The sequence below is a fragment of the Sinohyriopsis cumingii genome, unplaced genomic scaffold (assembly GCF_028554795.1).
Source record: "Sinohyriopsis cumingii isolate HCF-2022 unplaced genomic scaffold, ASM2855479v2 utg000127l, whole genome shotgun sequence".
NCBI lineage: Eukaryota > Metazoa > Mollusca > Bivalvia > Unionida > Unionidae > Sinohyriopsis > Sinohyriopsis cumingii.
The window spans coordinates 1,141,007-1,157,064 of NW_028315871.1; the positions used below are offsets into that span (position 1 = coordinate 1,141,007).

General features: G+C 36.1%; 1 protein-coding gene across 2 annotated transcripts in view; it reads right to left on the reverse strand.

Moving 5' to 3' along the window:
* LOC149774834 (neural cell adhesion molecule 2-like) overlaps positions 1-16,058 on the reverse strand; it is a 158,442-nt gene that overhangs the window by 124,028 nt on the left and 18,356 nt on the right. For both annotated transcript variants that reach the window (XM_089944699.1, XM_089944700.1), the window contains exon 3: positions 5,580-5,888. In XM_089944699.1, the coding sequence (XP_089800825.1) occupies positions 5,580-5,888 (309 nt within the window). The remainder of the gene's footprint in view (positions 1-5,579; positions 5,889-16,058) is intronic.

Genomic DNA, 16,058 nt, shown 5'->3' on the forward strand with positions numbered 1-16,058 from the left:
ATTCCAGGTACCTAGCTAGAGGATTGAAGTGTTCTTTTTTATTTTGATTTTGTTTTTTCTTGGTGCAGTCACGTACCTTAAGCCTTACGCACCTAGCAAGGCAGGCGAACTGTGGCGGGATGGCACCTTATTGGCTGGGGGCTGCCCAGTTTTAGGCGGGCGGTAGCTGTCCAGTGAAACATGTTGGCCTCTCCCACCATCAGAAGCAGCCCCTGGCGTCTGGCTCTGCGCCAATTGAGCGGTGACTTATAACCGGTAAACTGCTGATGCCCATGTTGTGTCGACTCTATGTTGCGAAACTGGAGTGTCCTCTCCAGGGCGAAAGCCTGGGCAGGGTGATATGAAGAATCAGCTGTTGCCCATGCAGATGATGGATCCAAGGGAAAGGACAAGCCGATACGTCATGGCACCAGCTGCATCGTAGGAGTTGCCGAGATGACACTGAAATCAATGCCAAGTCACTTTAGGGACTCCGTCTCCAGATTTTCTGTTGGGGTTTACTCCATTATCCTTTCCCACTAGAGGTTATAGTCGCAAGGCAGTGAAGGTTTGAAATCGGAGTTTACCTTCTCCTAGATGGGTGACCACCCAAGGTTAACAAGCCCCATCTACCCGAAGCATCTGGTTTTGAGGCGCTAGAAGCTCGCCTGTCATCCCGTCTCCAGTCAGTTTAAACAGGTTCCGCCACTCGTGAAGGCCTGGAGCTGGATTTGGTTGTCAGAGGCTCTATTAGACGCAACCCATTGGGAGATTTCCAAGGGAAGTGGGTGCTTATCTCCCACATCCACCCCTGGCAATGACAACCCTTGAAACCTCAAAAGCTAGCTAAAACTATATTATTCAAATTATTGTCAAGGCATGAAATGTCTTTTTTGTAAAATCAGAGATACTTAAAGTTAGTGCAGTAATGCCTATGATTCAAATCCAAGAGATGTACTTCATTCAGCACAAGACAAAAATTTCATTGTAAATATGTATAAATATACTCGCCAAATGTGAGTGTTAAACACTATTGTTGTGGGTTTTTTTGGTTGCCTTGTAAATCCATCCATTGTAGCAGAGAATGTAAGGGCAGAGAAGAAGGTAAAGCTGGTGGCTTGTTTGCAAATTCCATCAACCTGATCATTAAAGAGGAGATTACATGATTAAGGTTGTGGACATATATTGGCCTTATGATGGTCTTAAAGAAAGGTAAAAATATAGAGCACTGATTCTGTAAGTTCACAGCTGCTGTCAAGGCCACGGATAGAGTATGTTGGGCCTCGATGCTTAACAAGTGGGTCATTATATAAACAGGCTCCTTTGCATGTCCAGTGAAATTCAGGGTTAAAAGGTAAGCTGTGTTCCACCTAATAAAAGGTTGCTATATCCAATACTGAGCCCATGGCCATGATGTCATGTATCCAACTGGAAAACTGGTGTGTGGGGTGGGGTGGGGTGTAGAATCACTGAAGCAATTTGAGGGAAGACATATTCAACAAAAAAAGGTCCATTTTTGCTTGGTATGTGTAACTGATGATATAAGAAGACCAAAATGTCAGTAAATTTGTGTCATATTGTGGAAGCAATTGAAAGTATGGTCTTCCTTAGTCAATGATGACCTGATGTCAGAACTGCAGACCAGGCAGGTGTTGTAGATGAATGAGGCGGACAAAAATCCATCAGGAGTGGTGGAAAACTTCTTCAGCCCAGGCCTGTAAGGTTCAGACTTCACACATCATAGTAAAAACTAATAACAAGGGAACTTACAAGAAAGGTTTCATAACTTTGGATAAAGGTAGTTAAGTCAATATTTGTCTATTGTGCTACCTGCAAAGTAACTGGAGAAGAATATCAAGGATGGTTACCTGCTACACTTGCAGCAGGTCATAAGTTAGATCATTACTTCCAAGCTGCCGCTAAGTAAAGGCTACCTTTGAGGATGAGTAACAAGACATGTCCTGGAAACCAAGGCACAGAGTTAGGCCTAGTGGATTTGATTGATCCATGAGAGTACCTATATAAACAGGATATTATTGACATGAAGTACCTAGTTAGACTAATCCATGAGTGCCTGTACAAATGTGCATTGTAAGCAGGATGTGGTACTATGCAGGTAAGTCTGATATATGAGAGTGCCTGTATAACTTTGACATCATCCGTAGGAAGGGCCTGGCCGCACCATGCGGGTTAGCCAGATGCAAAAATAGGTTGATGAACTGTTCTTGGATATTGAGGCTCTAAACTGAACATCATACACAGGACGTGCCTAACAGCTATATGACGGAGTAATGGAACTGGAAAAAATTAATTATTCTTGTTGATACTGTATGATCAATTGTGGTCATGGCCCTTTGCTATCAGAGGTATATGGCCAAGTCCATTCATAAATGAACTGGGGACACTTGGTCGGTATGACATTGTCCTGTTCTTGAGGTTGGGACAGGGCACGTGATACTGATCCATGTAGCCAGTCCATAATTCTCATAAATATGTGAAATGGTGACTGATGCTGTTGTTGCTCTCTATCTTGCACTCGAGTAATTTTTGTGGTTTTGAACATTTTGCATACAACCTGATGATGTTCTCATCCCTCAAGGTGTGTCTTCCCATTAGTAACTATAGAATTGCTGCCTGTTTTGCGTTCTGTCCATATTATTCAATTCTGATATATATTCGAAGAATGAAAACCTGAGAAAGCTACACACACTGAGTGGATCTTATGCTCATGATCTAAATCTGTAAGACAAAAGTATAGCTGATAATATAAACTGCTGTAATTGCAGCATGCATCCTGCTTTACGAACTGTCCTTGCAGAGCTACACATTATGACAAATACCTGTAAAAGGGTGCACATGGCTTATACTTTACAAGAATTAGAGATTCATTATGAATACTTACGAAGTAGGCACAAAATAATCAATTCTAGTAAAAAGCTACCTAATGGAAGGCTAATTTTTGACACTATCACTGATTATTTTTATATTTAACTTCGAAAGGTTCATTGCATATCAACAGTAGTACACTATTTTTGTCCTGACCTTTTGACCTTGATACATAATCTTTACTGAAATAGAACTAACTTTTAACAGTTGTATATGTTGCCATGGTATGTTTTCTTTCTTTACTTTTCTTGTCAGACACTGCATTCTAGGCATGTAGAATCTTTCATTCTTAATGTTCATATACAATATATTTTGCTTTAAAAGCATTACTTCAACCATGACAGTCTGCAATTTCCCTATATCACTAATATGAAAAAAGTATGTGCTGATGATCAGTTTTGTTACTTACGTAGAATGAGATTGTTTGTGAATGGTGAGACCATGGATCCATGTCAGCATTACAATCTTGACTGTAGCTTGGTATAATATCGCTTTATGCTAGTGAAGATATAATAGAATGAGATTGTTTGTGAATGGTGAGACCACGCATCCATGTCAGCATTACAATCTTGACTGTAGCTTGGTATAATATCGCTTTACAGATTTCATTTGAGGTCATAACTCTACCACATAGCTCTATTTTAAAATCAGCTCACTGAGATGCATAGCTTTGTGAAAATCTAACTTCTACAATGAAATTACCGTATTTTCACGCATTTAAGACGCACCTAATTATAAGACACACCCATATATAAGATGCGGGTTTTGACGATTTGTGTAAAAAATATTTTACATAAGACGCCCACAAATATAAGACGCACGCGGCCTAGCCATCTGCCACACTGAGCAATTTATCTCCAGTGGTTTCCTTTCCTTTATCATAAATGAAAATTTGTCCAATGTTTCATCACCCGTCGGATGTAAACAAGGCTTCATTACCATTTTTAGTTGAGATCAAAGAATTGTCTGAGGCAGGACCGCAACAGTTATTGTTTATTCTTATCTCCCGCTGGGCCAATAGCGGATGGGTTGAGTACCTGGTATCTAGATTCTAGAACAACAAACGCCAGATGTAAAGGCGACTTCATTGATCTGCTAGGCCAAGTCTTCAGCGGGTGGGATTAGTACCGTACATAGACCAATAAATCCCCAATGTATGCGGTTAGCATATATACCGGTAAACGCGGGAACAGTCTCTTATTACCGGTATATATAAATGAGTGATCAATTTGCTTAGCATTTTTAAAATTTATAAAATTGTAACGATGCCGAAGCGAAAATCATATACGGCCGACTTTAAATTAGATGTCATCAAGTTTGCCAAGGAGCGTGGCAACAGAGCTGCTGGAAGAGAATTTAGCTGCAGCGAGAAGAATGTATGTGATTGGAGGTTGGAGGAAGAGGAGATTAAGAAGACGAATCCAAGGAAACGAGCTCGTGGAGGTAGAAAGGCAAGATGGCCGAACTTGGAAGAAAATTTAGCCAACTGGGTACGTTCGCAACGTGACAGTAACCGTGCCGTTTCAACGATAGCGATCAAACTGAAGGCTCGAATTATTGCTACAGAAATGAAGATCACAGACTTTCTTGGTGGCAGTGTCAACTGGGTGTACAAGTTCATGAAACGGAACAATCTTGCAGTCCGGTCACGTACAACTGTTGGACAGAAGCTTCCGGACGATTGGGAGAATAAATTGGATGTTTTTCATACCTTTGTTCAGAAGGAAATAAGTGAACTGAAGTTGGCAGATGATGACATCATCAATATGGATGACATTCCAATGTCATTCGTGTTAAAAAATACTTAGATAAGACGCCCATTAATATAAGACGTACCCTGGGTGCGGGGTAAGTAAAATTTTGTATAAGACGTGTCTTATATACGCGAATATACGGTAATTGAAATTTCAGGCTTCATATTAATGTTCACTGATTGATATACTACCATTCTGGCTTTATTTAATATAATATACTCTACTGATCAAGAAATCTTCAGGAAGAAAGTACTTCCTAAACAGGATCTCTGTATGTGTCCCTTAACCATCTTTACACTGGTATGGTAGCCTGACAATGTGGGGACGAAACGAGTGACCATAGCATCAGTGTGTGCTGGCCACTTACAAAGTTTCAATTTTCCTACCTAGTACAGATCCTACAAGTTGCCACTGGCCTACAGGCTCTAAAACTAATATGTAACAATTTGTCATCTAACACTGTTTCTACAGTATGTTATTTATTTGTACCTATTTTGCCACATGCTGATAAAGATTTAAATGCTTTGTAAGCATTATCTAAATATGAAACATACATTAAATTTTAACTATTAAAATTGAAAATTTTCATTTTTTCCGCAAAATGTTTATCAAACATTTAATAGTGTAACTTATACTTTCTGAATTTCTACCTAAACATACCTTTCCCAAAAGCAGACTGTGATATACCTATGAATTAAGTTCAATTAAAAAAAAAGAAACAGCAAAATAATCTGAAAAAGGTTACTCAACTACTGTCTTTCTCTAAATAAAAAAACAACATCTATTTGGTCTCTTGAGATGAATTTTAGCAATTTATGACCTTGAAGAATATCTGAATTACCCTGGTAATAGTAATATTTGGTCCCACAAATCATTTGTCACATCTACACTGACATAATTTTTTTAATTTAATTCTGTTAGGTTCAGTAAGAAAACTTACACTCAAGCTATTTTACTCACAATGAACAATAACGATTACATTTGTTGATAACTTTCTGGTCCCATAACCATTGTAAGCACCACAGGCCAGTAACGATCCATTGTCTCCCCTTACTGCATTGAACTGAAGATAGCCTGATGTGATGTTCTTTGTACCAGATTTATATATACTACTGCTACCTCGAGGATTTGTAATATTGTTCCCGTTTTTTATCCAGTAGATGTCAGCACTCGGCCGGCAAGGATATGTCTCACATATAAAAGTTTCAGAAATCCCTTCAGTAACTGTAACTACTGCGCTGTTTCCAATTACTACATGGCGTACTGGATCTGGAGAAAAGAGTGAAAAGAATTCATATGTGACTGAATTACAGTAATTTGATAATTTATAAAATAACAATAGCACTAGAACTGGACCGGCAAGGAGACATCTCACAGACAAAAGTCATAGAAATGCCCCCCATATTGTTTCCTATTGTTATACTGTGTACTGGCTCTGGAGAAAAACATGAATAGGATTGATGCGGCATGCAGCTGGTTTAACCATAACACACTATATTATAAATAATTGTGATGGATGGAAACATACTTATCCAAACATCAAGAACATATGTTGGGTCATCGAAAGATCAAAGGAGATCTTTTAGTTGTTAATGAATAGATGTTCACTTAATATTTTTGGATTATTAAATGCATGATATAACTGATGATGATGTTTTGACTTAGTTTTCATGTACAGCATATGGGATCATGATCATTTATGGGGAACTGCAACATCAGTAATACTGTCAGCATTGTTTGTAAACATGTGATCAATCAGATACCTGTTATCCTAATGGGTACATGAGCTAGCTGCTCATCATTCAGGAAATTCAGCTTTTATTGGTGTCATAAATCAAATTTTAATTTAAGTCACCCAATAAACAGACTTCTTTGTTTTCTATATACAAAGTATCAAGTTTATTTTGAAATACATTATACCAAGCATTGCAAGTGTTCAGTTATCTATTACAGGGCCTATAACATATTATGTCTCATTTCTAGCCAAATTATTTCCATACCAAATTTCCTCAAGATGACATCATTGTTTAAAAGGAATGCCATCCTTAATGTAAACAAGAACACCACCACAATTTGGAAAAGTCTCCCTTTTCTTTGAAATTGTAGTTAGGTATTTTAAATTCATCATCATGAAAAAAGGTTTTGCTTAAAGCAAAAGTATAAATTACTGATTTTCAGAAAGAAGTAATTTAATTTCATTTATTTTGGATAAAGATTATGAATGTTCAAGTGGCAGAGTTTTATACTTTTTGCTTAAGCCACTGATCAGGAGACAATTGTATTTCTTTTTTTCCTTTGACAAATTATTGGTTTTTGCTGCCATTTGTGAAAGTTCTTTTTGAAGCAATTTGTTTTCCTCGTGTCTTTATCACTACCTTTAACTGCTCCCTACAGTTCAACTATATTATCTGACTGAACATCAGCCATTGTGATGGCCTTTGGGGAGGAATTCATCATTGCTGTTTTCTTTCGCTAGATCAACTTAAAATTCATAACCACTGTCATCTTCAATTTCTGGTTCATCACTGGATGAAGATCTTAGATGAGTTTGCTGGATTAAGTTGGTGTAATAATATTTATCTCCATATTTGAATTGTATAATGAACATTAGTCCCACTAGAGGCTAAAACAGGCTGGTTTGGGGTTCTAGGAGCATGCAAAATATTCAGATTTTGTTGTTGTTGTTGTTGATGTTTTTGTTGTAAGGTTTAACACCATTTTTCAGCACAAGATAGAATATACATGGCGGCCAGTATAATTGGTGATGGAAGAACCCTGGAAAACCCCGGGAAGAACCACCGACCCACAAGAAGCTACTGGCAGGCTTTCTCACGTACCGACGTTAGCCAAGGCTGAGATTTCAGATTTTGTCAATGGTGACTTGTTTCAGAGTAAATTTCTGCAGCTCGTGGAATGAAAATTAGTTTCAGTCCATTCCTTTTAGCTATTCCCCTGAGTAAGCAAAGTGTTTGTGTAAATATACAGAGTCATTGATAGCAGATAGTGATTAAAAGCAATAAATTGCTTGCTGAATAGGCTGCATGATGCAGGACTAACAAATCAATGTTTGTACTATTGCTAAGCTTCTGATGAAACTGTGAAGATCTTCCCATTATGTTTGTTATCAGTTTCTTGACCATATCTTGAGATCAGCTTGTTCTGCCATTTTTATGTAAGCTTTATATTACAAACAGTTACAGAGCTTGCATTGTTCAAACTATCATTATTGTCATGTAACAACTGATTTGTGGGAGTAGTATCAACTTCACCTTTAGAGAATCCAGAGAAGATGTGGTCTTCAAGTGAAATATCTTGAATCAAACACAATAGATTGATAGAGTCTTCCATGGTAAGAATTTATAGGCTGTCATCAAGGGAGGTGTCCTCAAACCAACAATAGATTTAGAGTCTTCCACAGCAAGAATTAAAGGAATGGCTTCAAGTGCGGTTTCTTGAATGAAATACCATAGATTTATGGTTCACATGGTAGTTAAAGGCTATATTTAAGCGAGGTATCCAAAACTAGACTTTCATGGCAAGAATAAAAGGTTGCCTCAGATATCGTGAATAAATAATAATAATAATAATAATAATAATAATAATAAGAAATACTTTCTTTCATGATGAAATTCATTATATATACTATTCTCTCCAGAGATCTCTCGTGGGTTGATGGTTCTTTCCGGGGTTTTCTCTGGTTCTTCCTCCACCAATAATACTGGCCGCCATGTATAGCCTATCATGTGCTGCAAAAATGGCGTTAAACCCCACAGCAACAACAACAACTCTCCAGAGATCCTCAGGATGAACAAGCTATTATAAATACAAGGGAACAAAAAATAGTAAAGATGCTAAAATACATTCAGTATAAAATGTAAGTTCTGAAGCTTGATTACAGAAAGTGAATTTGTACTGTAATCTCGACTACGGTACATTCCCAACTGAAATAACATTCTCCTTACTGCACTCAAAATAACAAGAATGTGATATTCCCGTGTCCTTTCATAATTACAATCGAAATATTTCATATTTTACCCACAATTCCAAACATTCAATGACAGAACAGAAATACACTTGCAGCTAGCCAAGATGCATCCCGCCCTGCTCAAATCAGACACATCTACTTTGTGTGAAATTGACACACCTAATAATCTAGTCCATAATCAGTGGAACTGAGTAGAAGTGACAAAAAAATCCATGTATTGTTTTCGAGAAAAACCTAACAATGGCCCGATGCTATTGGAAGTACTGAAATCAAGAAGAAAACTGTTTTTCAAAGTAATTCTGGTACACAGTGTTCTAGTTTGTAATAAGTTCAAAATTGTCTGATGAAGATTCAACCTTAGTTGTAATCAATAACTTTATTGCTTTGTTTATTTCTGTAATGTTATAAGCGCCTTGTGGTATCTTAATTAAAAGTCCCTGCTGGGCCATTATAGTGTCAATAATGCCCTGAAACATATTTATTGTAAAATTCACCATACTCTTTATCCATAATATTTTGCAAAATCTTACTCAGACCATCATCAAAAATATCATCAATTCTTTTTCTTTCTAATCATATTCTTTGTTCTGCAGCAATCGGATCATATAGTTGCTCAACAATTTATTCTGCAGCTTTTTTGTCCTTCTTCAACTATACCAAGAAGTCTTTTTTCTTTTGACTTTTCAATATCTTTAGGTGATACCGCAGAAATATATGGCTGTTTGCCAAGTACAGCTTCATTTACTGGTCTAAACGACTAGCAGTTTCTTCGTTCCTGCTAAATATTTTTAAATGCTACTCTTGTTGCAACACATTTTTTTAGAACTTCTATTCAATTCGTGTCTATTTTTATAAGTATCTGTTAGATTAATTTTCACAGTCGAAAAACTTATCTATTTCAAATCTGAACATATGATTTTAATCTCGTGCTAGCTTTTCAAATAGAAAGAAATTCTGATTTCCCTGGCCAGTTGCGTTATGATAAAGCTCAACAAATTTATCTTTTAATACACTCCACACTGTTCTCGTGCTATATTTTGTACATCAACGTTATCCAGTCCAGCGAATAGTATGAAACATCTTGTATTTCGATTGATAAATTGATCCTCATGTCAGATAAACTGAATTATATTTGCTGTTGTGTGACAATGAGAAATATGATTTCATCTTATCAGTCTACTATTACTCACTGTTGTCATCGAAGCCATGTATTTTATGCTCTTCAGAATCTAGCTTGGCAATCTTCAGGTTGTTTTATGATAACAATGTCATCACCAGCACCAAGTTCATTTTGTTAGCTTTTCATTCTATTCGCTAAGCAGCTTATAATGATCCTGCTTTGAATTGATCGTGACGATATAAATTCAATTGTAGTTAAAGAGGTCATTAAGTAACATATGAAGATTAGTTTTGCCCTATCCAGTTCGTCCTAATATCAGATTATGGCAGTTCAGCAGGTCATGGTTATGTTATGTTTTATTAATCGCTTCATGTCAAAGTTGATTACGCTCATTCTATACCAAGTATTCTTAAATTTTATTTCGCGATAATAATAATGAGCTATTACACAAAATTTGGTACATTAATTGACAGCTCAATAGAAAATACAACAACTGCTACAACCACTAATGCTGGCATAGATTTAACACATTATTTCAACAAATATATAGATACATTAACAGGTAACTTAAACATGTCAGATCAGCGAGTGCTAGACCTTGACACAACATATTCACCTGTCAACGTAAATAACTCATAAACAGTAAGCTTTGCACAACTTAGCACAGTCAGTAATAGTAAGTTATCAATAACTGGTGGAAAGATGACCGGAAATATCAACATGAGTAAAAACAAGATAGTGAATATAGAAACTGAATAATCCCCCTGATGACATAAATAACTCACAAGTGGTATGTTTTGCACAGCTTAGCACTGTCAACAATAGCAAGTTGTCAATAACTTGTGGAATGATGACTGGAAATAGAGATAAAGGTGGCCAATTAATATTTAATACTCAACTTGATAATACAACTTTGACCAGTAACGATTTTTTTTATCAAATATAAAGTTTGTCAAGGACAACTTTGTGATAAAAATCGGTGACACTATAGTGGGTAATCTGGATAAGGGATCAAATAAAATAACAACTACAGCAATTCCATCAGCAACATCAGATTTAACCCCCCAAAAAATTACGTCGACAATATGATAGCAAAGAATATTGCACCAACAGTAGCACAATCCGGTGATACGATGACAGGTACGTTAAATATGGGCTCGAATAGAATAACGACATATAATCCAGCCTCCCCATTTGATCTTACAAGTAAACAATACGTGGACACTGAAATAAGTGCAGCATCAGTAAGTACAATTACTACCGCAGATGCTGCTTATTTAAATAAAATCTGGAGGCACAATTACAGGTGAGATCGATATGGCTGCCAACAAGATAACTTCTGTGTATGTGCCTGTTTCTGCATTCAATCATGCAAATAAAAAGTAAGTGGATAATGTTACCCAATCGCTTGTGATTGGTGGTAGTACAAAACGAGTTAAAAATAGTGTCGGTCACATCCCACATCTCGCTGATGCTGTTAATACTTGTTGGGGTTTTGTTGCATCTGCGTTAAGTTAATATTCTGAGGATAATCCAGATTATGTGTTTGCTTTTAAGAACCCTCTATTTTTTGGGTTAGAGTGGATCTCAAACATAGAATAAAATGACTTTTGGGACAAAATAAAGGGTCCAGTAGCTGTAGCAATTTGGAAATTTCAACCACAATATCAATCAAACGCAGATGTCTTACGTATTTATTAATGGCAATTAGAAGGATCAAATGACGATTCAGAATGGACTGTGCTGAAAATGGAATCAAATGTTTATGTTTTTGTTTCTCAGCAATTTACGCTTGATTATACAGTTAATGTAAACCAGTACTCGTATTTCCACATTTTTGGTTGTCAGATCAGATCTGAGGGTCCATATTCACTGTTTCAGATATATACACTTGATGAGTTAATGTAATTATAATGTATAATCTCTATTGAGCCTCCATCGATCACGGTTACAAAAGAGGTTTTATAATTTTATACTAAACCTGAAAATGGAGATTGAAATAGCTTATACTGATCAGCTAAACCCAGTAATTGTAGAAGAAGCAAGAGCGGTAAATATAACATCTCAAATGAAAAGATTTGCTTTATGTTCACCCGGTTTAAATGAAAACAGTGACAACTTTACTAGAGTTGCCGGAATTAGAGGCCCTCACCTGAGTTTGCATAGAGACTTTGATATAATTAGCAAATACTTTCCTGTAAATGAGTGCGAGGAATGGTGATTAAAGATTGAAATTTTTTGTTGATAAATATGCTGCTTAAGGGAAATGAAGAAAACATCTTGACGATCAATAAATCTAACTTTAAAAAAGTTTTCCTGGTGGTAAAAAGCAAGAGCAAAAGCAACAGAAAAAGATTCACGACAAACTTGATCAACTAGCTGAAATAAGAAAATATAGGGTTCTAAAATTGTAAGCTGAAAGACACAGTTGCTAAATGGCGAGCATTTTGTGTGCCAGGCATGGACTACTATGACTACTATGAATACTATGACAAAATGACGCTGATTGACATGGTAGATGATAGTAGTGACACTAACCTGCTAACAACAGCGTATCTAGTTCTAAGAGACTCCCTCACCAGCGATAAAGCAAAATATGATGTATATCACATTAATGCTGCAGTAAACGCAGTATCTAGAAATGAGTTATATGATGATGTTGAACGAGATATATTTTATCAGGAGCTTGACAAAATTACAACTGTAAGACCTTGTATTGATAAAGTTATACATATATAACATGCGATTTTTCATCACACTATAGGCTATACATGGCGGCCAGTATAAATGTTGGAGGAAGAACCCAGGAAATTCCCGGAAAGAACCACTGACCCCCGAGAAGCTACTGGCAAGCATTCTCATATACCCACATTGGCCGAATCCTAGACTCGATCCCACGCAGACAAATGAAATATACATAGATATTTCTGTAAAAAAAATGCGCTGAAAACCAATAGAAAAAGACAGAATGTTACTGACAGATCCAAAATACAGAAATATCAAAGAGCGGATTGCTGGATACCTAAACCTACCTGTCATAGAGCAAGCAGATATTCATGGTCTTTTGAGTTATGCAACAGTATATGCATATATGCAATTCTCAGGCAGCATCTACTACTAAACATTTTAAGCTGAGACAGTTATGTTATGTTGTTAGTTATACCGACGAAACAGAAGATATTTACCGTGATAGAGTCAATGATATTACTGAAATACCAATAAATTGTAATTCCCGATTTTTATCCTCATATTGTAAAGTCTTAACAGATAGCAGATATGATGATATCTCAAGTGAAGTGTATGATAAGTACAGAGATTGTCTTGCCAATCCTGTTAATAATAAGTTTAGTGCTCTGGTCGATAAGGCTTGCACCGAAAATACCTTCACAAAGACAACTTAAATAATTACTGAAACAGTTTCATAATGACTAGAAAAGAAATTATTGATTTCAACCACATATCAACTGGTCTCCAAGATAATGACAGGGACGAGCTTATCAAATATTACCATAAAAAACTTTACTGCATCAGAAAAGGCAGAAAATATTATTGTCAAATAATAAGCATGCTGAATTACATTCCTGTGAGACTAACAACATCAAGAATTATATCAGCCGGCGGAACCGCAAATCCATTACTCCAGAAAGTGTCAGCAGCAGGTACTGCATTATCAGCAATAAATAAAAAGATTGAAAACAAATACGAGAATAAAAACACATCTTGTAAATTAACAATAGCGATCTTTTTTAAATTCTTAATCAATTTCAGGATTATCTATGAGGTGAGAAGTTTATTATGTTAGATCTGATACAGGAGCTACGTGTCAAAGACGATTTGCTTTTTGATATGATACTGAACAGAGTTACGAAATATGAAAAACGATACTCAGTAAATTTTATGTGAAATATGAAATATGGAAGATATTACAGTGGAAGATAGCACGTTAAGGATGAAAATAATTCTTTTCCTATGTAAGCTTATGACAATTATGCTTGACAATGAAAATACAGCAGGTATTCCTAAAATAAAAATAAAATAAACCTGTCTCTGGTTTGCACAGAAACTTCAGTTTATCTTGGTAAGCTTGCTTTGGTTCAGACTTTCTGATGCAATTGATAATCTTTACAATCCAAAATCACAAGACAAATACAGACAGATCACAGCTGATAATGAGCTAAAGAAATGTTCTGTTCTGTCAATAAATATCACATGGAAATTTTATCAAAATGATAGAACCTGGCTCTAGCATAAGTGTTAAGATCAATCTGTACTTGTTCTGTCATGATGGCGATAGTTATATAATAGCAAATGTTGAGACTTTAAAAAAAAAATATATCGACAAGTGGTTGTGTATATATAATAAAAGTCCAGTGCGAACAACTTAAATTTATATGAAGCCAGCAAACTGCAAAATGAATTACCTGTGACCAGATTGAACGACATTGGATATCTCTTAAATCTTGGGTAATTGTTATATTTTGTTTGTTGTTATATTTTTATTTTTCCATTTTTTATGATTCAGAGTATTTTTCTTTATCCATTTTATTTTCTGGATGGCTAAATGCTAAATCCTGCAATGAAGCACACACACCCCTAAGTTTACCCTGGGTGCTTTAAAATTAACACCATTTGTGAGGTTCAGAGGTTGCATCTGGATTATTTTTTTATATATAATTTTACAATTTTCCACTGAAGTATGTATCATCTTTTTTATGCATCACAGGTTCCCCCCATTATAACAGCATCTGTCGCCAAACACAGACAATATGTCTATCGCATTTTTGGGGCGTTTATTTGGACTCAAACACATGAATTCGTTTTCACTTGTCAATCAAACATTTGTCTGTACGCCTTACCACTTTGGTCACTGTCTTAGTTAAGAATATACGATACAATAATGTATATAAGCAATTATCTATTTTTTTGTAAATCCCAGCAAGTTATTAAAAGCACATAGTCAGTTGTATGACCTGATGTGGCGAACCCTGCGTGCTATGTATAGGAAAAAATTTGTTTAATGTTAGGTATAGTAAAAGTTTGTGTGAAATACAAATAGAAAACACTAGTGTTTCATGTAAAAACCACAGGATGGTTTCTAAGCCAATCCTATTTTGTCTGACGACGATGATGATTCAATGACAGGTCAACACTTGGTAATTCGATAATGAAATCAACGCTGTTGCCTCAACAAAGTTGTTTTCGTGTTTTGTTTAGACTAACATGGTAGGTCTGACGGGGAAAGAATTATGCTATCATCCTTATACAAAATATGGTTTTGGCTCATAAACCCCTTTATATATAACCTGGACTCTCTGAGAGAGACAGAGAAAGTCAGTAGTTATTTAATTTAAATGCTGTATTGTCAGAGTTATATACAGTTAATTTCTGCGGTATAAATTCAGGAAATAGCAACATATGACATTGTTCAATACTGCACATAACTAAATCTAATGAAAAAGCTCATATAGGTTTAACTAGAATTCAAAGATATAACCCAGACTCTCAAGGAGTAACACATAATCATGATAGCTAAAATGCCTCTAAAATATATCAGGTATAAATATAAAGCCAAATGACTGTACATGAAAGAAAGCTGTTTTTGTCATTACTTAAAGTCATAAAAAGTTGCTACAATCCAAACTGGCATGGTGTATAACTAACAAAAAAAAAACATAATGTCTGGAGAGTATACAAGAAAATAGTGGTTTAGGAAAGAAACTTCTTACATGGAAACTAATTTTTCATAGTAAAATGTTTCTTTGATAATACTTACCTACATCATACCTTAATAGAACTACTACTACCTCACAAATCCAGACCCCACAGACACTACATTCAGCTAAAGGGAGCTAAAAGTTTTCTGCCAATCTAGAAGGCAGTCAGGTAGAGTGATCTTGACTAAGATATTAGGACTGGGGACAAAACACGTGAACCTGTCAGTTACTTCTCAGGCCTAAGGCACGGTCTCTATTGATGTAAAAGCAGGGAGGTTGGGAGGGTCTATGTGCATTATGATTATGTAAGTACTCTCAAAGAAACACATTGTACTATTAAAAATTGGTTTCTCGTTAAAGATGTTACCCAGTCAGAATACTTTAGGAGAATATGTAAGATGTGGAAGTAGGTAATCCCCTAACCCTTGAGATACCATCTCCTGCCACTTAGATAGCTTTAAGACAACCTGACTGGAGGGGATTCCATCTGTTAGGGAGTGGCTTCAAATCCAGCCAAAGTTATGAAGTCGCACAATAAGCTGTTGATCGACCTTGAAGGCTGACCTGTTGAGCTGCGGATATAGGTCGCACCAGACAAAATTGACCATTTGGGATGACAG